The 23,200-nt window shown below is 57.1% G+C and overlaps 1 protein-coding gene across 3 annotated transcripts; it reads right to left on the minus strand.

The window, feature by feature from the left end:
- Positions 1-1,481: 1,481 nt before the first annotated feature.
- On the minus strand, positions 1,482-22,299 carry LOC138824277 (serine/threonine-protein kinase MRCK gamma-like). Of its 3 annotated transcripts, none has more exons than XM_070018047.1 (37): positions 22,002-22,299; positions 19,516-19,607; positions 19,340-19,423; positions 18,624-18,719; positions 18,235-18,383; positions 16,362-16,455; positions 15,937-16,137; positions 15,567-15,815; positions 14,634-14,713; positions 13,968-14,050; positions 13,799-13,879; positions 13,465-13,571; positions 13,194-13,373; positions 12,664-12,756; positions 12,434-12,555; positions 12,259-12,325; positions 11,947-12,053; positions 11,736-11,850; positions 11,438-11,586; positions 11,271-11,359; positions 10,991-11,043; positions 10,808-10,906; positions 10,657-10,716; positions 10,189-10,294; positions 9,536-9,669; positions 9,309-9,448; positions 9,141-9,222; positions 8,401-8,617; positions 7,618-7,680; positions 6,908-7,507; positions 5,623-5,720; positions 5,457-5,541; positions 5,188-5,308; positions 4,939-5,056; positions 4,611-4,734; positions 4,391-4,476; positions 1,482-2,584 (listed from the first exon to the last, which is right to left on the minus strand). In XM_070018047.1, the coding sequence occupies exons 1-37, from the start codon at positions 22,159-22,161 to the stop codon at positions 2,528-2,530; spliced, it is 4,641 nt and encodes a 1,546-aa protein (XP_069874148.1). In that variant the 5' UTR covers positions 22,162-22,299; the 3' UTR covers positions 1,482-2,527. The 3 variants fall into 3 exon arrangements, with proteins under 3 accessions (XP_069874148.1, XP_069874147.1, XP_069874149.1); XM_070018046.1 differs by having other exon boundaries at positions 4,391-4,479; XM_070018048.1 differs by lacking the exon at positions 7,618-7,680 and having other exon boundaries at positions 4,391-4,479.
- Between the last annotated feature and the right edge of the window lie 901 nt (positions 22,300-23,200).

Here is a 23,200-nt window from a genome sequence, read left to right on the forward strand (position 1 = left end):
TTACTGGAGATAGTCTTACAAACTTTCCTGTCCAGGCTGGCTTTGAACCATGATCCTCAGATCTCAGCCTCCTGAGTAGTTAGGATTACAAGTGTGAGCCACTGGTGCCCAGCTCTTCCAGTTTTAAATCCTGCCATAAATAAGCCTTGGAGCTCAGCCTCCTACCCTCTGGGTCCTGTCCTGATCCCAGGACTCAGGACTTCCAGTCCAGCTCTCAGGCCAGCATGCTGCCTGGTTCTAGAAAACCCCAGCTATGAACAAGTAAGCTTCCTGAGGCCTTTCTCCTCTTCTCTCCCTCCTTTTCTCAGCATCCTCTCCTGGGTGGGCAGTGGAGTGCCAGATTTCTTCAGTGGCCTCCGATTCCCTTCTACTCTCTCCACCCTGCTCCATGTGTGCCCAAGGCTGCCCTCTACTATTTGCAGTGCCTGAGGTCTTAGGGCTCTGGCTGATGGACTGGCTTTTCTCAAAGGCAGGCAGAAGAAAAGTGGAGTCTGGGAGCAGAGTAGGGTGGGGGAGTTATCTTCCTTCTCAGGCCTGGCCAAGGTTGTTACTACAAGCTAGGGCTCCGGTCTGGCCACCCCTTTGTCTTCCTGGCCAGCTGCCTGGGGTCACTGCTGCCCAGGCCCTGGCACTGCTGCTCCTTGGTAGGTTGCTTTAATACTGCCCACGCTTCCTGCCCCATGACACTGTCTTAATTTACCCTATTTGGCTGTGTCATTTGATTCTTGAAAATGCAGTGTGGATACTAGGGTTTGAACTTAATGCTGTCCCTTACCTTTTTTTTTTTGGCTGAAGGTTAGTACTCTAGCACTTGAGCCACAGCTCCACTTCCAGCTTTTTGGTGGATAACTGGAGATACTTTCATGGACTTCCCTGCCCAAGCTGGCTTCAAATCATGATCCCCAGATTTCAGCTTCTTGAGTAGCTAGGATTACAGGCCTGAGCCAGGGGTGGCTGGCAGGAGATCTGGTCTTAAACCACCCACATTTTTCTCTAGCTCCTGCCCTCCCATTTTCTTTCTTTTTTTTCCTGTTCCTCTTCTTTTTTTTTTTTTTGCCGGTCCTAGGGCTTGAACTCTGGGCCTGGGCACTGTCCCTGAGCTTCTTTTGCTCAAGGCTAGCGCTCTACCACTTGAGCCACAGCGCCACTTCTGGCTTTTTCTGTGTATGTGGTCCTGAGGAATTGAACCCATTTTTTTTTTTTGGTTGGTTGTGGGGCTTGAACTCTGGGCCTGGGCGCTGTCCCTCAGCTCTTCAGCTCAAGGCGAACGTTCTACCGTTTGAGCCACAGCGCCACTTCCGGTTTTCTAGTGGTTTATTGGAGATAAGAGACTCACGGCCTTTCCTGCCAGGGCTGGTTTTGAACCGTGATCCTCAGATCTCAGCCTCTTGAGTAGCTAGGATTACAGGTGTGAGCCAGGGGCGCCCGACTTGAGCCCATTTTCTAAATCCCAGTAGGACAGACCCAGGCAGGGAGGCCAGCAGCTTACAAAGTTGTCTTTATTGGGTTCTGGCTGCATCACAGAGCATCAGGGTCTATCCCTCCTGGGAAATGTGGCATCTGAAGAGATAAATACTCATTTTGCCCCCTAGACTTTCATAGGGAGAGGTTTCATAAAAATAGTAATATAATAACAATAATAAAGACTGTGATCAATAATAAAACGCCCCCTATATTCCCCTAATACAGTTGGTTGAAGCTTCAAGAAAAAGGAACTCCCTTTCTGGAAAGGGCCAAAGTGGCCCCTTCTAGGGGTCCATCTCCCACCAAGAAGCCCTTATAAATACCCTCCCCATCCCGTCCCTGCCTGGGCAGATTAGCCAACAATGCCGGTCCTGCTACCTATTCCACTAAATCTTGCTCAGGGAAAGGTCCCTGGGCCTGGGCTCTCTCCCTGTTCCCCTCCTTCCACAACTCTCCTTTCATCTCTCCACCTCCTCTTTTCCATCAATCTTCTCTTATCTCTCCTCCTCTGAATGGCTTGTTTCCTTCCAGTTATTACATGCTTCTGCTTCCTGTTCTCCACTTCCTCTCTCCCAGCTTGCCTCTTTCTCACCTCCACTTACATCCTACTTCCTCCTTGCCTGTCCTTTTCTGTGAATCAGACCCTGTCCTCTCCACCCTGACCCTGAGCAGAGACCCTGACATGTCCCACCTTGGCCTAAGCAAGGGGCCACTGTGCACATAAGACCCCTGACCTGCTCCCAGGGACTCTGTCCTCCATTCCTCATCCTGACTCCTCCAAACTTCCCAGGGCATGGCACTGGAAAGAAGACTTTTGGCACTATCATCCCTGGGCACCAGGGCCATTATATTCCCAGCGGCCAGCCCAGGCTGGGGCTGGTAGCCAAGGGAAAGGCAGGATGAGGACAGGGAACCCAGACCAGCCTCCAGGCATTGCTGCGCCCAGGACCCTCTGACACCAAGTTTCCATGTGTCCCGGACCAGCCGGAGTATGGCACCCCTCAAGTTCTGTGCTCCCTCATGTCTTTCTGTCCTGGGATGGGGTGGGCCCTGCCAGAGGGCATCAAGGGGAACCATCTGATTCTGGGGCTAGTGGGAGGCTTCGAGGCCGCTCTGAGACCTGTGGGAGAAGGAAAAGGAAGTCAGGCAGGAAGAAGGGAGAACTCTTTCCTCCCCAGACCAATGCTTCCCAGAGTTTCCCCCTCACCCCATCGCCTGCTGTGACAGGGCCCTGGAAGAAGCTGGGAGGCAGGGTAGAGGTTGGCTGAGTCATCGGAAGAACCTAGACAACTCCTACTCAACCCTGAACAAACCAAAGTCCCGCTGCTTATTCACCCCATTTCACTACCATCATTCAACAAACAGGCAAGAGAATGACGGAGCCCTCCAATGAATGAGAAAGAAACCATAGGAAAGGGCAGATGGACAGTGTGCACCTTCTTTGAAGGCGATGGTGGCGCAGCCTAGGTGTTAATAAAGTAGAGGACAGAGAAGTAGCAAAGCAAAAGTCAGGCCAGGGTGGATCAGGCCTGTAGTCCTAGTTTCTCAGGAGGCTTAGAGCTGAGGTTCAAAGTTCAAAATCATCCAGGGCAGCAAAAGTTCATGGGACTCTTATCTCCAAATAACCACCAAAAACCAGAAGTGAAGGTGTGGCTCAAGTGGTAGAGTCCTAAGTCTTGAGTGAAAAAATCTAAGGGATAGTGCCCAGACCCTGAGTTCAAGCTGTAGTACCAGCAAGTAAAATAAATAAATGAATAGATAAGTAAATGGGAATAGTGGCCTACAGTCCTGACTATTCCAGAGGTGAAGACTGTGAGTGTCAAGGCTCGAGGACAGCCTGTGGAAAAAAAGTTAACAAGACTCCATCTCCACAAGCCATTTGGGTATGGTGGCATGTACCTGTGATCCCAGCTAGGCAAGAGACAGAGGTAGAAAAATGGAGGGCTTAATAAGGCTGGCCCAGGGCTGGGAAGGTGGCTCAGTGGTAGAGCGCTTGCCTTGCATGCCTGAGGCCGTGGGTTCGATTCCTCAGCACCACATAAGCAAAAAGAAAAAAAAGCCAGAAGTGGTGCTGTGACTCAAGTGGTAGAGCACTAGCCTTGAGCTGAAGAGCTGAGGGACAGCGCCCAGGCCCAGAGTTCAGGACCCACGACCGGACCCAAAAAAAAAAAAAATAAGGCTGGCCCAAACACAAATATGTGATCCTATCTGAAAATTCAGCAAAATGGGCTAGGAGCATGGCTCAAATGCTAGAGTGCCTGCCTAGCAAAAAAAAAAAAAAAAAAAAAAAGAGGCTCTGAGCCAGTACAAGATAAATAGACAGGGGCTGGGAAGGTGGCTCAGTGGTAGAGCGCTTGCCTTGCATGCATAAGGCCCTGGGTTCGATTCCTCAGCACCACATAAGCAGAAAAAAAAGCCGGAAGTGGCGCTGTGGCTCAAGTGGTAGAGCACTAGCCTTGAGCTGAAGAGCTGAGGGACAGCGCCCAGGCCCAGAGTTTAGGCCCCACGACCGGACCAAAAAAAAACAAGATAGATAGATAGATGATAGAAGATAGATAGATGATAGATAGATAGACAGACAGACAGACAGACAGATAGATGATAGACAGACAGATAGATGATAGATAATCTCCCAAGAGTTCCCCATTGGGGCATTCCTCCACAGGCCAGGCCCTGTGACAAACATCATCACCTCACACAGGCCTCAGGGTAACCATTCATTTTATGAGACATACTCAGGGAGGCTGACCTCCCTGCTGGGGGTGCACAGGTAGAATGGAGAGTTTAGTCCTCTCTAGGTCAGGCTGACTCCCGCAGGTAAGTCTGCTTGCCTATAGGTTCAGCTAGTTCTCTCTGGCTTCCTGTGAAGGCAGTGCAAAACAACTGTTCCTTCTTGAATGGGGCACGGAAAGCCCCGCCCCCTCACCTGTATCAAGGACCCAGCAGGGCTCAGCAATCCCTGGGGGCAGGACACTGATTCGCTGGACAGTGATGTCCAAGGCTTCCTCTTCACTGCTCCAGGAGCAGGACGGCAAGGGGGGAGGTGGGAGAGCAACAACAACAAAATGCCTGAGTCAGATTTGGGGGGAAGTCCAAAGAAGGCGGAATTTTGGGGGAGGTGTGTGATAGTGTGGGGCTAGCCTCACTGTGGTCTGCGTCTCCAGGGAGTCCGTCATTGCCAATGGACACTGGGCGACGTGGTGTCTCAGAGAAGCTGTGCGGCCTCTGGGAGCTGGAGCCGCGGGCCCCTCTTCCCTTCTGTTCTGGAGCCTGCCAGGGGACAGATGAGGGGTTGGGACCTCGAAGCACAACAGGTTAGGGAAAAAAAACGCCACCGGCCTTCCTGCTGTGGATGAACAGCGGTTCGGGTTTATCAGAGGGATGAGCCACAGGCCTCAGCATCCGGGTAATCACAGAGGCCTGTGATTGGCCAACATCATCAACAAGGCTGGTGATTGGCTCTGGAGGACTCACCCGGGGCAGGTCCTTAGCACTGGGTTTCCCATCAGTAGGGCCCACGTGCACCAGGTGGTTGAAGTTGGTGGGCGGTGAGATGAGCTTGGAGCGCACAAAAGGATCCTTTAGCATCTCTCTGAAGGTAGAGAAGGTGTAAGGATCCTGGCAGCAAAGCTTAGTCCTTCCTGGCCCTCCATGCCCGCCCCAGAATGGTTAGGCCCGCCCCTGGGCTGGAAAGCCCCGCCTGGCCACAGCCAGTTTTGGCACCTGCGCTGCTGCTGTCGCTGCTCATCCGACACCCGGAAGAAAAAGTGGCGCTTGCTCTTGGTGCGGAATAGCTGGCGCCGGCTGTTGTCAGTGAGGTCGGGGATGTCAAATTCATCCTTCTCTGTGAGAAAACCTGGGAGGTAGGGGTTGCTCACAAGTCCCCAGAGCCCCAGGGAGCTGGGGCTCAGGGTCAACCCTTCCCCCGCCCCTCCTGCACAGCTGAATGTACACACACACACACACACTTGGGCTGGCACGCACTCCCTTACCTGCCAATGGGTTCCTGAGGTAGGTCAGGCGGATCTTCTCGGTGCCATAGAGGAACAAGGAGCCCTCTAGATTCAGGGGCCGCACCTGAAGCAGCAGGTGCAGAAGTCAGGCGGTGCCATTCAAGCCCACCCCAGTGCAGCCCCCGGGGTCTGGGCAGGCCTCTACCTTCTTGAGCGGCACGGTCTGAACCCATTCCGCTCTCCTCACGTCAAACACATCAATGGAGTTCTCACTGAACACTGTCAGGTAGGGGGCTGCATAGCCTGCAGGTGAGACACTGCCTATTCTGTGCCGCTCTTGGCAAGCCAGGGAGCCTCTGGAGCTCACTTCCTCCAGGGCTCCAGCAGGAACACCCTGAGTCCTGTCACAGCACAAAGGTCCTTCTGAAGATTCTAGTTGCCCCACCCAACGCTACTTAGAACAGATGAGATAAACAAACTGCAGAGCACTCTGAGTCCCACACAGCTCCAAACCCTCCCAGGGTTTGTTCTCCCTCACTTCTCCAACAACTCTGAGTGGGAGCTATTAACACCTCTAACCTAAGGATGAGAGAATGGAAACCCCAGAGCCAAGTTATGGCCAAGGTCCTCCAGCTGGAGAGGGAGAGCCTGGGGCAGTTTTGGCTGAACATCTCTGCTAGCCCCGCCCACAGGCCCCACCTTATGGGAGTCACGGCTCAGGAAGCAAGTTCTGGCTGACTCTCCCAGGTCTTGCCCCAGCACACTTGTTACTTAGGAAGGTATCAGATTGTCCCTGCCTCATTCATTCATTCATTCATTCCTGAAGACATCCGGAGCTCCTAAGCACTTGCTTAGAGGTTGGTGCTAGGTGTGGATAAAGAAACCATACCTCTCCCCCTCCTCCTCTGCACACCAAGCCATCATGAAGATAATGATAAGATCTGAGACAGAGCTCTGAATAAAAGGGCAGGGGAGCCTGGGTCACACCTGTGATTCTTGCTACTCAAGAGGCTGAGATCTGAGGATCAAGGTTTGAGTCCAGCCCAGGCGGACAAATTTGAGAGACTCTCATCTCCAATTAACCAGTCAAGTCAGGAAGGCACTAAAGAGGAACCACAAACAGCCACCCAGAACACAACGAAGCCTCCAGTGTGAAGCTCAAGAGTTTGGGTAAGCCAGACACAGATGGCTCAAGCCTATAATCCTAGCTACTCAAGAGGCTGAGGTCTGAGGATTGTGGCTTGAAGCCACAGGCAGAAAAGTCCCCAGGGGACTCTTATCTTCAATTAACTACTCAAAAACCAGAAGTGGCATTGTGGTTCAAAGTGGAAGTGCTAGTCTTGAGCTCAGGGACAGTGCCCAGGCCCTGAGTTCAAGCCCCACAACTGAAAAAAAAAAAAAAAAAAAGAAGAATCTGGGCAGGACTCTGCCTTCCTCTGATGCACCACAGGTACCTTCCCCAATGCAGATGTGCTCTTCACCAGCCTTACCCCAGCCCGTGGGAGCCACTGGCCACAGTAGCTCATGGCTGCGTGACTTGCGGCCAGCGCCATCCACGTAGACTCCGGCCGTGGCGAAGAGCAGCAGGAACTCATTGAGGCTGAGCTCCACGGCGCCCAGCGCCTCCCCCAGACCCCCACGGGATGGTGGCAGCTCCTCGGGGACCAGGCCAGCCCCTAGCGCTAAGGGTGCAGCCTCGTTGAGCAGCGGGTAGAGCGCGAAGGTTCCAGCCGCACCCACGCACAGCCGGTCACCCAGCAGCCCCAGGCTCTGGACAGGTGCGGGTGCCTGAAGCTCCCGGATGCGCCGCTGCCAGGGCCCTGGTCCCGGCCCCAGCTGGTAGCAGAGCACCTGGCGCTTGACAGCCACACAGAGCACGGCGGTCCGGGCCTGCAGGATACGCCCTGCTGCCAACACCTGGCAGCCTCTGGACTCAGGGATCTTGGTACCCGACGCTTCACAACTCTCCAGTTCCGACAAGGCAAAGAGGCGCACGCTGGGACCTCGGCCACACAGCACCACCAGCAGGCCCGCAGCAGGGCTCACGGCCAGTCGCTGTACCCGCCGGCAGTCCCCCACCTGGAAAATGTCTGCAGGGTTGGTAAGAGACAGCAAGAGTGGGTGAGAAGCAGCCCACCTCCTCTTCGGTCCCCTGGGGCTGACTCTGCCCACCCCCACCCAACTCCAGCCCTGCGTGTACCATTGCTGTGTAGGTGAATCACAAAGAGCCCCTCCTCGGTACCCAGGGCAAGCCGCTCCTGGTCTGATAGAGGGAGGGAGAGGGTCAGGGGTCAGAGAGGGCCCAGGGCCACCTTGTTGACTGGAGCCTCAGTTTCTCTTGCAGTAACAGGGAGGGGTGGTGATCCACCCCTGGTCCCCTTTCCTCCCATAGCTTAGACCCTGCTCTTCTGGGGAAGGACCTTGGTGACAGGGGTCAGGGTGATCAGGTCACCTCCTGGAGCCTCAGTTTCCCCTATGTACACAGAGTTGCTATGAGTAGCCAAGCAGAGCCCCTTGCTCAATAAACACCCTTATCTCTGCTGGCTCCTAGATCCTCCCGGGGCCCAGCTCAGCCTGTCCTGTGGCCCCACCCTGAGGGGCTGCCTGTAGGCTCATGTAGGTCCTTATGTAGGTCCTGCTCAGGCCTTATGTCATCTGTTGATCCATGTGAGACATGTTCAGAAGCTCCAGGAGGCTCTGGGGCTGCCCCTGTCATCCAGCTACTAGTAAGACAGCCAGAACAAGGACTCTCCATTTCCTTGCGATTCTTTCAGAAAGAGCAGAACCTGAGGCCTAGAGAAATGATGTGACAGGAAGCCAGGCCCCCTTAGCCCCTGGCTCTTCCCACAGCTCCACCCGGAAGACAGCTGAGGGGATTCCTGTGAAAGGCTGAGCACCCAGCTCATGGCTTCATCTTCGTGACTGGCCTGGTCAGCCCCTCCCTGCCCCCTGCTCAGACCACCTCCTTTGGGGTGAGGCTCACCAATGATGGCGGCGCACAGAGTATGGGGTAGCAGTGGCAGCCCGTTGTCGTAGGCCTCCTTGAGGGTGTACACGGGCCGCGGCCGGGGCCGAGTGTCCAGCAGCAGCCTCTGCAGCTCGCCCAGCACCTGCAGCCAGCGCTCCCGCTCCCCCTCGCTCTCGGCCAGCAGCAGCACAGTGCATGTGGTGGGGGGCACTGTTAGCTGGGAGGCCGTCACCTGTAGACAAAGAAGCCAGGCTAAGGGGCTGAAGGCCAAGAGCCAGCCTTCCATTCTCCTTCTCTTCCTCTTCTAGCTGGTGTTTGTTAGCCACGACTGCATGCTGGGGTGGCAGACAAGCCATATGCGCAATCCCACAGCCTCATGATCTACGTAATGGGGGAAGGACTGTGTAAGAACACAGTAAGGATCCTTCATCAGGATGAGTGCCATAGGGGAGGGGCTGGGGCCTGGTGATTCTGTGCAAAGGGGAAAGAAGGACCAAGAAGGTGATAAAATGTGGGTGCAAGGCATTCTGGGAAGCTGTAGGAGCTCAGATCCATGGGGCTTCAAGGCCTTAGTCAGGAGCCCCTGAGGGCACCAGGGAGCCATCCAAGAGTTTTAAACCAGGCAGGACAGGGCTGGATTCCCAAGTGGCAAGCTCAGGGAGGTTGCAGGATGACAGCTACCATGTGGAGCCATCCATGTGGAGAGAGGGGGCTGGCTGAGTGGTGGTTGGGTCCATCCTGCTCAGAGCACTTACCCTAAAGATGCGTGGCAGGTCTCTGGATTGAGCGTGGATGACATCTGAGGCCAGGACAGGGGTGGCTGAGAACTGGGGATCCCTGGGGAAAGTCACAGAGCATGTCTGAGATTGGGCTGGATTACCCGGATGTCTCCTCTACCACTAGGCCTTGCCCCCATCACCCACCTCAGATCCAAGGCCTGCAGGAGGGCCCCGCTCGCTGGGTTGACCCGAGGGTCCGGGGCATCAAACAGCAGCAGACGGGAATCACTCAGGGCGGCGTAGACCCGCTGCCAGCCCCGCCGTACACCCGAGGGCCGTGGCACCTGTTGGCGGGAGGAGGCGGATGTGGAGGAGTGCACACGTCCTAGACACCCTCATCTGTCCTCCTCGTCTCCTCACCCACAGCTCACCGACAGGAAGCCCTCAAAGGCAGTTCCGGTGCCCGTTTCCGGGTGCACCCCTAGGGCTGTTCGGAGGAGGTCGGGGGGCACAGGGCAGGGTGGGGCCTGGGGGGCACAGGCTGAGTGACAGAGGTAGCCGCAGGCTGTGGGGAGAACAGAGAAATCAGATGGGTGAGACTGGGTGAGGGCAGCCTGGGATAGGGACTTGGGTCTTCCTAGGTCCATATCGTTGAAGCCAGGGGTGCCTGGATTGTCATCACCCATTGCTCATCAAGTGAGAAAAGAAGACTGAGCGGTGGGAAATTTGACCAGTAACCCTGAGTTGAGAACTGTCTATGGATGGGTGTTAGGGTCACACTGCAGGGGTGGGGGGGGCGGGCGCTGAGGCAGGAGCGCTTGGGGGAGTTGTTTTTTTTGTCTGTCATAGAGCTTGAACTCAGGGCCCAGGCACTGTGTCTAAGCTTCTTTGGCTCAAGGCTAGTGCTACCACTTGAGCCACAGCGCCAACTTCAGGCTTTCTTCTGTGTATGTGGTACTGAGAAATCGCACCCGGGGCTTCATGCATGCTAGGCAAGCACTCTACCACTGAGCCACCTTTCTAGCCCATGGGCGGGGGTTAGGGTGGGGTGGGAGGGGCGAAGGCGGGGAGTTGCAGTTCTCACCGTCACAGCCCAGGCCTTGGCGGCCCAGGCCTAGCATCAGCGAGGTACAGCAGAGACACTTGGTAGGTGATGGGAAGCTCCGGGGACGCAGTGTATGTGAGCCAGGCTGTGGAGGGCAGTATACCATCACCCACGACTGCCATGGCCTCCCAGGGCAGGGTCTGTGCCCCATCCCAGAGCAGCCAGGCCAACAAAGGGTTGAATCAGGTATGGTGCTGACTTGGAGCCCCAGTGAGTCAAATTCAATGCCAGGGCAAGGAAGGCCCTGGGCTCAATCCCCAGTACCCCAAACACATAGAAACACTTGCAGATACAATTATCACACTAAATGGGATCTGCTAGAGATGATGCTCCATTCCCCCTCACCCCCGGGGGAAGGGGGGGAAGGGCAGAAAAATCCAGCACACAGGAGTTCTGCTGAGTGGCTAGCTTGGTGCCCTACCCCACTGTGCCCCTGTAGGCACTAACCTTAGCAGGAGGACCTTCTGCAGGGATGGTGGTAGCGGCAGGAGCTCTGGGGAACACAGCCTGCAGGGGTAGAGGGGTGGCGGTGAACAGTGAGAAGGGCACAGTTCGAGCGGGGTGTGGTCCAGTTCCCTGTGCATTCCCCCATCCTCACCCCCATACGCAGGCTGCGGCGGCCCTCGGGCCTCAACTCTGGCTCCGTTCCAGGCCGTGGGGCCTCTCCTGAGATGCCAGCGTCCTTGGCAGAGTCCTTCTGGAGATGGGCAAGGGACAAAGTCCAACCCCACCCTGCCCCAGTGCCTTCCTCCAGGATTCCTCTCCACTAGCGGGTTCTTACCTCTGTGTTCCAGAAGGACAGGAAGGGAATGAGGGAGCCTGAGGTCTTGGTGTCTGCAGAGAAAGGGCATGTGTCATTGGAGGTGGGGGTCCGTGCACTGAGAAACCAGGGGCCAGTGGGGGCCTCAGTTCTCATCTCTGTAAGAGGGGAGGGGTGACCATGGCTGGGGGACTGGCCCAGTGGGGTCCTAGGGTAAGCAGCAGCATCTAGGACAACAGTCACAGGACCCGCCCCCCCCAGCAGGGAGTTGGTGCAGGGAGATGGCACAGGGAGCACTCACCCCCTGGCCCACGGGCCCGCAGCTCCTCACGCAGCTCAGCCACCTCCTGCTGCAGGGCCTGGCTCTGCTTCTCAGCCTCCTGCAGGCGTCTGCAGTAAGGAGATAATGGTTCCCCATTGGCCTTGTCCGTGGCTCTGGCCCCCCCAGAGCCCAATCCCTGTCCTCACCGTTCTGCCTGCAGCTGGGCCTCCTGCACCTGTGTCAGACGCTCCTGCAGACCCTGCTTGGCGCGGATCTCAGCCTCCAGTGCTGACTGCAGTTCCAGCCTGGCCGAGGCCTCCATCTTCTGCAGCCGCCGGGCCTTCCACTGGTGGTCCTGGTGGCCAAGGGATACCCCAGTAAGGCACCTGCTGGACCCCCCCCCACACTGCCTCAGAAATTTCTTCCCCCCCAAAGTAGGCAACTGTCCATGCCATCTGGCCAGGCCCAATGCGCTGCCACCCTCACCGCGACCCGGAGGCTTACCATGGGCCGCGTGGGGAGTGTCTGGGTGCCCACATTCCGCAAGGACTCCAGCTCCTCAGCCATCTTGGTGGCCAGGGCCTGCAAGTAGCCCCTGGAGACCTTCTCATCATTCACCCTGAATGGGATGGGGCTCTGCGTCATGGGCTGGGCCCAGCCCTATCCAGGCCCCCACTATGCCCACCCCCAAAGGCTCAGCCCTGGTGACACCCACCAATTGAGGATGTCTGCGATCTGAGCCTCCCAGTTGCTCTCCGTCTCCCGTCTCTCACCCTCCAGACGCCGCTTGCTCTGAAGCTCCTGCTCCAGCTCTTCCACCAGCTGGAGGCCAGGCAGAAGGTGAGTTCTGGGGACCCTCGCAGCCTCCCCGCAGCTCCCTCCACCCCTGTGAGCCTCACCGAACACGGTCCCTCCTCATCTGCTACAGTGACAGTGTGTCTACTACCAGGGACCCTAGAGCTCTGCCCACCCGCCCTGCCAGACGCCCAACATGCCCTCTTGCTCATGTGTCCTCTACCCGGCTCACCCGCTCTTGCTCCCGGCTCAGCCGCTGGTTCTCTTCCTGCAGCCGGCACAGAGCCTCCTCCTTCCCGCTGCTCATGGGGAAGAAAAGGCCAAGGAGAAGGTACTGATATGCTTCCCAGCCCAACCTGGCCCTGCCCTGTCCTGCCCCGCCCCCCTCTTTCCTGCTGGCCACTCACCCTCGGCTGCAGGCCTGCTCTAGCTGCTCCTTCAGGGCTGCCACTTCCTGCCTCAGCAGGGCTTCCTGAGATCCCCCTTCCGGTGGTCCCGTGCCGTTGGTCTCACAGGCTGTGTGGACAGTCTTGAGGATGTGGAAAGGGGTCAGCCAGGGACTCATCGGCCATGGCCCACCCTGAGGCACAGGCCTGACCCCAAGGGGGCTTCTTACCCCTGGGATGAAATTTGGTACCTTGGGCCTCAAAGACTCCTTCTCAAGGCTTTGCTTGTATTGTCCCTGGAGTCGTGTCACCTCCTGGCTCAGGGCGGCCACCTGGCCCTCCAGCTGCCATTGATGCGAGGCAGGTTAATGCGGACCTGGCCCACCCCAGCCCTTCTGCCCCACCGTGCCACGCACCCACAGCTTCCCCAGCCACTGAGGGTCAAGAAGAGGCTGTGGCTGGCACCGATGGGTCACACCTGTAATCCTAGCGACTCAGGAGGCTGAGATCTGAGGATTGCAGTTCAAAGCCAGCCTGGGCAGGAAAGTCTGTGAGACTCTTATCTCCAATGAACCACCAGAAAACTGGAAATGGGGCTGTGGCTCAAGTGGTAGAGTGCTAGCCTTGAGTTGAAGAGATCAGGGACAGTGCCCAGGCCCAGAGTTCAAGCCCCGTGACTCACACAGACACACAGACACACACACAAAGAGGCTGTGGTCTCCCGGTGCCCCGCCCCACCCGTCTCATCCTTGAGCCAGCTCTTCCCACCTTCATCACCCACCTCCCTGCGTGCATCCTGAGCTTCCTCCAGCTGTGAGCACAGGGCCTCGATCTGGCTGGCTGTGGCTGCTTCTCTGTCATGGGCCTCCCGAAGCCTCTGTAGCAGCTCCTCCTGACGGCCCTGGGCTCTGCGCACCTCCCGAGTCTGGACCTGTAGCCCTGCCCGCACCTCAGCCAGCTCCTGGGGAGCCAGGGCAGGAAGACAAAGCCCATCAGGGTATCAGCCACTGATGTAGAGCCCCGGGCCGTGTACCTGCCTCATGTGGCCTCACCTGCTGAAGGCGGTCCTTCTCCTGCTGTAGGTCACTGTCTTGGCTGGGGCTGGCAGCCGGAAGCCCGTCCGTCTGCGACAAGGAGGCCTTGTTGTCCCTCAGTATCTCTGTCGGGAACAGTCACTGAGACCCGGATGTACCAACCAACCCAAACTCAATCTAATACTCCAAGCACAAGATTCAGAGCCTTCCCTACAGCTGAGTGGTCTCCCTAGGTCATTTTCCATGGGTAGGCTTAGAACATTTAAGTTACTTCCCTCAGAACACACAGCAGGTACAGAGCAGAAGCTCCAAGAGCCAGGGACCTCGGGTTTGTTGAGATGGGAAGGGGTACCTGCTAGTCTCTCACGCAGACTCTGCACCTCCTTCTGCAGCTGTGCCAGCTCCTGGGGCTCTGAGGGGCCAGGCGGGGCCTCTGACAGGACAGTCCCATAGGTGAGTGTCCAGGTCTGCAGTAAAGCACCTGGGCCCACACACCTAGCCCTATCCCGTTGTTCCTGTACCTTGAGGTTTCCAGCGCAGCTCGACCTTCCCCTGCTTCCGCTCTGGGGCAGCCACAGGCTCAAAGCTGCTGTCAGGACCAGGACTGGGAGAGGACAGAGGAAATACACGTTGGCAGAACCCAAAGCCCCTTCCACCCTCCTGCATCCACTCATTCACTCATCTAAGAGATACCCAGCGTGTGCTGGTTCCGTGTCCCAGGCCCCGGTCTCCTGAAACTGCCCTTAGGAGACTCCAGGCCCCTGCCATCACAAGCTGTGACCTTGGACATCATCTAGCTCATCTGAGCCTCAGTTTCTCTCAGAAAAATGAAGATAACAAGACAGCCTCTTCCTGCTGGTGAGGGCTGCCCAGAGTGCTCCTTCCATCTGGAGCAGTCCAGGCTCCTGCTGGCCCCATGAATGCTGATCCACCTGCCTATTTTACAGAGGCACAAAATGAGACTCGAACAGCAGGGGCCTCTCACACTCCAGGCCTCTGACTATGAGTCTAATACATTTGCAGTGCTGGGCAGCCGCATGCCACAGCATGGCCACAGCCAGACCCGGACACTGAGGCTCAGAGCACATGTCACATGCAGTGGTCTGGAAGCCCTTCGGTCCCCTTTCCCAAGATCTGTATGGGGTATGTCCCTAACCTGGCAGCAGGGATGTGAGAAGCAGACTTACCTGCCTGAGGTATAGGTGAAGCCCACGAATGGCAGGTGGTGGCCCGAAAAGGCCCCATGGGAGGGTGGTGGCAGGGTCTCCTACAGAAAAGGGAAGGAGAGTCAGAGTCAGCAGGCATGGCTTCCAGCTTAGGCTCAAGGACAGAAGACTCCCACAGATGACAACTTCTTCCTGTTCAAGTGTAAATTTGACACAGCCTCTACTAGAATGGTAGAGGTGCCACAAGTCAGGCACTGGTGGTTTCTGCCCACAGCCTAGCTACACAGGAGTCTGAAACCTGAAGAACCGCAGTTCAAAGCCAGTCTGGGCAGAAAAGTCCAGTTAACCACAAAAATGCCAGACTAGAGAAATGATTCAAGTGGCAGAACACCAGCTGTGACCAAGGAAGCTGAAAGTACAAGGTCCCAAGTTCAAGCCCCAGTATCAGCACACACACAAAAAGGCCTATAACTCCCATGAATCTTTGAGGTCAGGGTCTCCCTGAGGCTCCTTCGTATGAATTCTGGTTAACAGGATGATACCTGAGGTCAAAGGGCCTTCACTTGGTATAATCCGCTTCAGTGCAAGTGAACCAATTCAGATAAATCATAGCTCTCATGGACCTTTGGGGTACAAAGTTCTCACCGCAGCCCAGTGTAAGTGCTTTAGAGAACTTCACTTTTTGTTTTTGTTTTCTTTCCTCGGTTGTGGGGCTTGAACTCTGGGCCTGGGCACTGTCCCTGAGCTTGTAAGCTCAAGGCCAGCACTCTACCACTTGAACCACAGCACCACTTCTAGCTTTTTCTGCTTGTATAGTGCTGAGGAATCAAACCCAGGGCCTCATGCATGCAAGGCAAGCACTCTACCACTGAGCCACCTTCCCAGCCCCACTTTAGGGAACTTCTGGAGGTACCTGCAGCCTGCTAGCGCACACCCTTCTGCTATGCCACTTACTGGGTGGTTAAGGGTGTCGTCGTCCACGTCGAAGTTGGAGGTGTCCATAGGCCCACGCAGATCAGGGATGTAGGGGGCAGTGGTGGTTGCTAGCCGCTCCCAGTCCACACCTTCAAAGAAGGGGTGGTTCCTGAAGTCATCCAGCCCGCTGCGGCCCAGCCGCTCCTCCTGGCGGCACAGCAGCTGGCGGATGAGGTCCTTGGCACTGGCTGGCACATCAGGCATATCTGAAGGGAACTGCAGATGGTCCTGTGGGTCAGAAGTCAGGTGGGTCAGGATGGGAGTCCACTTTGGCCCATAGGCATCTCTAATAAAATGTGAGGGTCTCATTGTCCGCCCCCACTGGTATCCCAGAGCCTGGCAGCCAGACCTCATGGTTCATGATCTTGCCGTAGGTTTCCACCAGGGATTCAGCATAGAAGGGCGTTTCTCCAAAGAGCAGCTCGTAGGCACAGACTCCCAGTGACCACCAGTCACACTGTGGGCCGTAGTGACCCTTGCCCTCCTCCATGGCTTGCAGGATCTCAGGGGAGATGTAGTCCGGTGTCCCTACTGCTATCGATGAATCCACCTGCAGTAGTAGTAGGTAGGTGCCATGACACCTTCCAGTTTTGCTAGGCCTACTGACCCCTCGTGATGACCCAGGCCTGAGCCTGGCACTTACTCTCCAAGGGGCAAAGCCACAATAGTTCCGCCCCCCTCGCTCCCCCCCACCCCCCCACCTGGGATCCTAATACTAGGCCAGGATCTCATCTACCTAATGTTCCTGGCTCCTACAGTGAGTGGGGTTCGTACCATGCCACTGTTGTTGAGACGCAGGCAGGAGCCAAAGTCGGCCAGGCGGATATGGCCATTCATGTCCAGCAGGACATTGTCAGGCTTGACATCCCTGGGGGAGGCAACGAGAGAGGTGTTCAGTCTGTGTCTGGATGTGAGTTTAGGTAGATGTGCAATGGCACATGAATGCTTATACATGTTTTTTTTTTTTTACTGGTCTTGGGGCTTGAACTCCGGGCCTAGGTGCTGTCCCTGAACATCTTTTGTTCAAAGCTAGTACTATACCGCTTGAGCCACAACTCCACTTTTAGCTTTTTCTGTGATTAATTAGAGATAAGAGTCTTATGAGGGCTCAGAATGTAGCTTAGTAGTAAGAGTGCTTGCCTAGCATGCATTATGCCCTGGGTTCCATTCCTCAGTACCCCATAGACAGTTAAAGCTGGAAATGGCACTGTGGCTCAAGAGGTAGAGTGCTAGCCTTAGCAAAAGGAGCTCAGAGACAGTGCCCAGGCCCTGAGTCCAAGCCCCAGGAGTCTCATGGACTTTTCTGGGGTGGCTGGCTTCAAACTGAGAAGTTCAGATCTCAGCCTCCCGAGTAGCTAGGATTACAAGTGTGAGCTACCAGCATCTGGCTTCACAGGTGTTCTTGTGAGTACATGCACGTGAGTGTGGAAGTTAGTGATTAGTAGCCAGGAGAAAGAGTCAGTGGCTCACAAGTATAATCCTGGCTATTCAATAGGCTGAGATCCAGAGGACTTTGAAGAGAGCTTGTGTAGAAAAGTCTGCTAGACTCTATCTGCACAAAAGCCAGTGAAAAGTCAGGCTGGAGGCAGGGCTTAAGTTGTAAGAGCAATGCTTGCTGAGCAATCAGGCCTAACAAGTTCAAGGTCCCCAGTTCGAACCTCAGAACCACCCCCACCCTCCCAAAGAAAGTCAGACTGGTTTTTTTTTTTTTTGTCGGTCGTGGGGCTTGAACTTTGGGCCTGGGCGCTGTCCCTCAGCTCTTCAGCTCAAGGCGAGCGCTCTACCACTTGAGCTACAGCGCCACTTCCGGTTTTCTGGTGATTTATTGGAGATAGGAGTCTCACGGTCTCTCCTGCCCAGGCTGGCTTTGAACCGCGATCCTCAGATCTCAGCCTCCTGAGTAGCTAGGATTACAGGCGTGAGCCACTAGCGCCCGGCTAGTCAGACTGGTTTTGTGAAGACTATAGCTCAGCCACCTGCTAGCTGGGTCGTCTTTTTTTTCTTTTCAGTTGCGAGGCCTGAACTCTGGGGCTGGGCACTGTCCCTCAGCAATTTAGCTCAAGGCTAGCACTCTACCACTTGAGCCACGGTGCCACTTCTGGCTTTTTCGGCTTATGTGGTGCTGAGGAATCGAACCCAGGGCCCCATGTATGCAAGGCAAACACTCTACCACGGAGCTACCTTCCCAGCCCCATAGCTGGGTCATCTTTTTTGTTTTGTTTTGTTTTGTTTTTAGGTCCGGTCGTGGGGCCTGAACTCTGGGCCTGGGTGTGTCCCTCAGCTCTTCAGCTCAAGGCTGGCACTCTACCACTTGAGCCACAGTGCCACTTCTGGCTTTTTTCTTTTTGCTTATGTGGTGCTGAGGAATCGAACCCAGGGCCTCATGCATGCAAGGCAAGCGCTCTACCACTGAGCCCCCTTCCCAGCCCTAGCTGGATCATCTTGAGCCAACTTAGCCAGGCTTATCTCTGACCTCAACTGTAAAATGGGACCACTGGTGGCCCTCACCACACAGGGCTTTGGGAGGGAGAATCAAAGGAAGTACCCCACGTGGCAAGGGAGCTGGGCACAAGGCAAGTGTACAGAAAACACCATGCATTCCCTGAGGAGTAGCCAGGGCTGTCCGGCAGGGGGATGGGCACCCCACCTGTGGACATAGCCCAGCTGGTGCAGGGAGTGGATGGCCAGCACCATCTCAGCCAGGTAGAACTGGGCCAGGTCGGGTGGGAGGCGGTCCTCAAAGCGGCTCAGCAGTGTGAGGAGGTCCCCTCCAGCGTAGTAGTCCATCACCAGGTACTAGAGGGCAGTGAGTAGGGTTAGGGATCACTCTGGGAGAAGGGGCACCTGTCCACCTCACACCAGACCCGTAGGATTCTGGCAAGACAGGGTTGTTATCTCCAGACAGCTCCCAGCTGGGGCATAGACAGGAGGCTCCGGGTCCAGAAGCTCCAGGTCCGGGCTGGACTCAGAGCCCCTCCCTGTGAAGGCCTCCTCTGTCCCTAGGCCAGTGCCTAGCCCCACCTCCACTCTCCTCACCAAGTACTCTTCATCTTGGAAGGCATAGTGCAGAGCCGTCACCCAGTGGCCGTTCCCCTTCACCAGAACGTCCCGCTCCTCCCGGAAACAGGCTGTCTGCAACAGGTTTGGGGAGCAGGGGTGGAATGGGGTCAGAGCCTAGGAACCCCAACTCCTCCAAACAAGATGGAGTAGGACTCATAGGCCTAGATGCTTTGATTAAGGGTATAACTCTGTACCACCCTGGCTTGGCCTTGGATGAGCCCATGTTTCACGGTTCTGAGCCTCAGTGTTTCCATTGAGAAAATGGGAACAACTCCATTTGCTCTTAGGAAAGTTTGTTCTAGCCGGGCACTGGTGGCTTATGCTTGCTGAGATCTGAGGATCATGGTTCAAAGCTCACCCAGGCAGGAAAGTCCTTGAGACTGTTATCTCCAATAAACCACTCAGAAAACTGGAAGTGGTGTTGTGGCTCAAGTGGTAGAGCACTAGCCTTGAGATGAAGAGCTCAGGAACAAGTGCCCAAGCCCAGAGTTCAAGCCCCCACCCCCCAAAAAAAAGGTTTGTTCCAAGGAAGGAATAAGAGCTGGGTGAATGTTGAGATGGCATCTTATGCCTGCCCAGGTCCCCTATGCCACTACTTCCCCTGGGCATCCCCACAGGTCTGGCTGGCAGCACATACCCTCTGTGCCCATTGCAGGGTGCCCAAGACCCACCAGATTGAGTCCCACACTGACCTCCGCCCTCTTCAGCATCTCCCACTTGTGCAGCATTTTCATGGCAAAAATCTGCCCACTGTCCCTCTGTCTCACCACAGCAACCTGAGGCCACAGGAAGGAACTGTGGTCAGGCCAGGCCAGGCAAAAACCCCCTCTTCCCGCTGCCCCCTCCCCACCCCAGACACTTTGCTCACCTCTCCAAAGGCCCCACGGCCAATCACCTTCAAGATCTCAAAGTCATCTCTCTGCAGACGTAGCTCCTTTACTTTTGTTACAAAGGGACTGGCTGTTGGGAAGGGGACAGAGTGGGGTTCAGTGTATACACTTAGGAGGGTCCCAGCAACCTCTCCTTGGAAAAGCAGGAGCTGTGACTCCAGGAGTTCAGGGCAGGGATGTCCCCAGGGACAGCCCAGCCAAGGGGCTGATAGGAGCTGGAACCTGTTCAGCCATGATCAGGACTCACAGAAGTTAAGGGTCCTAGCTCAGGATCACCTGGAATCACCCAGCTCTCCCTGGCTCCCCAGTCTCTAGGAGGCTTCTAGCCCAGAGGATGATGGGACCTCGACATCCTGGGGCCTGGGCCTGGCTGGCCAGGCCACCCTGAGGATACCTTTCCCACCTGTAGCTCACAGCTCTAGGCCCCTAACAGGGCCAGGCCGGGGCCTGTCTTGGGGAACTGGACGGGTGACATTCCTTGTCCCCAGAGAGGCTTCTCTGCCATTTAGGAGTTGTGGGCCTGGGTCTGGGGACCCCAAAGACACCGAGGATCCTGGCTGGAGGTAAGGCTTGGGGCAGCCCAGAAGGCAGGGAGAAGAGCAACTCTGCAGGGCTCTGGGGAGACAGGCTCTGCGCTCCCTAAATAGGGCCCCCTGGGTCTGGAGGCACAGATACCAGTCTGCCCAGGTACTCACAAGACTCAAGAAACAGGGCCAGAAAACCTTTCCCTGGTGGCCAATGCCAGCAGCACCTGAAGGTGTGAGCACTCAGGATTCCCTGCAGGGCTGAGAGTTCTGCCGCTCAGCCCTGCCTTCTTCTCTGGATGGGGCTTTTGCCTGGCCCTTCCTGGACAAAGGGCCTCTCCAGCCCCTCCCAGCCCCTCCCCAGGTCTAGAGTAGCCACAGGCCAGGGGGACAGAGTGGGTCTTGGGAGCTGAGGTAGGCAGGAATGCCCAGTTTGCATTGGGAGCAACTGTGGTCTGCTGCCTTGCCTCAGTTTCCCCCTGCCAGGAGGTAAACTCCTTGCCAGCTGGGCGGGCCTGTGGGTGGGACAGAGAGCTGCTCCACAGGTTTATCAGGCAGAGCCCCCGCAGCGGGGGCGGTGTGGAAACCTCATTACAGAAATTAATTGTCTCTTTCCCAAGTCTGCCCATGGAGCTGGGGAGGAACAGCCAGGCACAGGCTTCAAGGGGGAGCCAAGGCCAGACTGGCGACCCACCAGCCACATGGGTCAAAGCCCAGGACCCAGACGTAGGAGGACCCAAATGCTTTAGACAAGATGCCCACTCCCCGCTGCCTGGCCAGGGGGGATGGGGGCTCTGGGCAGGAGCAAGGACAAGTTGTGGCAAGAGGAGTGAGTCACGCCCTTCGAGTTACCTCGGGAGATGTCAACAGATGGGCCCCTATGCTGGGGTCCCAGGCAGAGGTGCCGGAGGCAGGCAGGGAGGAACAGAACATGCGTGTGTCCAAACACACACACACATGTGGGCGTGGGTGTCACGGGCTGGGTGGGTGGGTGATGACAACAGTCATCACACAACAGACACACACAAAACATTCGAAACTTTCAGGGAAACAGGCAGGCAACAGGAACTCTCTAACTGCCCTCCCCCCAGATACAAGTGGCAGGGAGGAAGGGCAGGCCCCCAACGGTGCCAGGCTGAGCCTTGTGCCTGCCCATAGCTCTGGAGCGCCAGGAACGCTAGTTGCCCACTGGGCAAACATCCCAGCTCACCCCACCCTTCAGGCCTGATCCCCATGCCCTCCCCCCTCGGCCCTGCCAGGTGTTGACCAGGGAACCCTTGTGCTGGCGCCTGTGCCCACACGGGGTTCAGGGTCACCCTAGACAGCCACTCCCAGTGATTCCAATGAGTCAACCAGGAAGGGGTGAAGACCCATCTCCAGTCAGGCCCCCTGCCCCAGCCCTGGGGGACCAGCTTCAGTCCAGGCTGTGGCAGACTTGTGTACAGGACGTTGGGGAGTGTCTGCAAATGTCCAAACCCACGTATCGGTGTGTTTGGCAGAGCTGTGGGGGCTCCTTGGGCCCCTTTACCGAATCCATAAGGAACGAAGGAGAGTAAGAAAGTTTGTGTTTGTGGGAGGTGCACATCTGCGTGCGTGGTTGTGTGTTCTGCCTGGGGTATGAGGTGTGACGGAAAAATCCTGCGTGTGATGTGGCAGGGGATGTGTACAGGGGTAGACAGGGTTTACAACAGGGAGTAAGTTGGTGTCTGTGTACGCGAGTGGTGTGTTGTGTACTGGATGCGGGGTTGGCAGAGGGAACGAGGCTGTGAGAGTGAGGAGTGCAGGTGAGTGTGCACAGGGGTCCGGTGGCACGTGCCAGAGCCAGCTGGGGGTTTGCCTTCGAGGGGCGTCCCCGGGGTGTGCGTCCCTGTGGGAGGGCGTGGAGTGGGTCGCGCAGGGTTCCCGCAGGCCCCACTCCCCTAGCTGTCCCGGCTACTCACCCCAGCTCAGAAACTGCGCCACGTTGCGATCCCGGCGCAGGGGGGCGCTGCTGAGTTCGTGGTGCAGCCCCAGCAGCAGATCCAGGAGGCCGTCGAGTCCCGGGCCGCCGCCGGCCTCGCCCCGCACCAGCTGCTCCAGCGCGCGAAGCCGCTGCTCCATGGCTGCGGCTGGAGCCCTGCGCCCGGGCTAGAGCCAGGTCGTCCACATTCCCGCCTGTCGATCGTCGGTCGGTCGGTCGGTCCGTCCTCACGTCCGTCCGTCCGCCCGTCCGTGGTTCCTCAGCTTCGTCAGCGCGGTTTCCCCCCACCCTCCCGCCCTCCCCGCTGTCACCTTCCTCCGCCGCCGCCTGCGCGCCCTCACCTGGGCGCCGCGTCCCGCCCTCTGCCCCGCCCCTAGACGGACGGGCAGGTGCGCGCCGGCCAATGGGAGCCTCGGCTGAGGGTGGAGGTGGGCGGGCGGAGGCGCGCGGAGGCGGGGCCGACTCCGGCCAGGAAGTGGCGGGGCGGGCCGCGAAGAGTAACTCCTGGGTGGGGCGGGACGAGCCCGGGTGGAAGGGGAGGGGGGAGCCCTTGGGGTCGCGAAAGACCTCCCCCCTCCAAATCCGTGCGCGTCCCGGGCTCAGCCAGGCCTGGACTCTCACCTGGTCTGATCTAGGTAGGGCAACTACAACTCCCCTCGCGTCCCCGCGGCCGCCTCTTCTTGTGGCCCAGGGAGAGGGGGCTGGGGCCGGCCCGGGCCCCAGAGCCGGATGGGATTTGTAGTTCTCCCCTTCCGGGGTCCGCCCGCCGGGCTTGGCAACACGCCTTCCTCCCCCTCCCATCCCCTCCCCCCAAAAAGTTTATGATCGGTCTCACTTTTTGCTTCTCTGTAGCTACCCTGGAGACAGGTGGGGTAGGATGGGCACACCCACCTAGCAGAGGGGCATACTGAGGACCCAGGGGAACTGAAGCGGGGAGGGAGGGGACCCTCAGCCAGACCCTAGGAGGGGGTGCAGACATTCGAAAGGTTTTCAGCGGGATCAGGGCCTGCGGGGCCCCGACCTGGAATGTGGAGGGCGAGAGAGGCAGGGGGAGGGGAGGGGAGGGACTGGCTCCGTCCAGTGATATTTCTGATTTCTGCCCAGCTGTGTGCAGCTGGACTGGACTCGACGCCGGGCTGGATCCGACGCCGCGGAACTGTGAGAACATCCAAAAGGAGA

This window comes from Dipodomys merriami, unplaced genomic scaffold, assembly GCF_024711535.1.
Source record: "Dipodomys merriami isolate MVZ:Mamm:240054 unplaced genomic scaffold, mDipMer1.0.p SCAF_128, whole genome shotgun sequence".
NCBI lineage: Eukaryota > Metazoa > Chordata > Mammalia > Rodentia > Heteromyidae > Dipodomys > Dipodomys merriami.

Coding starts and splice junctions, on each gene's coding strand:
- LOC138824277 (XM_070018046.1), bottom strand. CDS start 22,161: ATGGAGCAGCGGCTTCGCGCGCTGGAGCAGCTGGTGCGGGGCGAGGCC. Junction 10,907..10,990: donor TGTCCTTCTGGAACACAGAG/GTAAGAACCCGC, acceptor GCCCATCTCCAG/AAGGACTCTGCCAAGGACGC. Junction 9,449..9,535: donor CCTTTGAGGGCTTCCTGTCG/GTGAGCTGTGGG, acceptor TCCCGCCAACAG/GTGCCACGGCCCTCGGGTGT.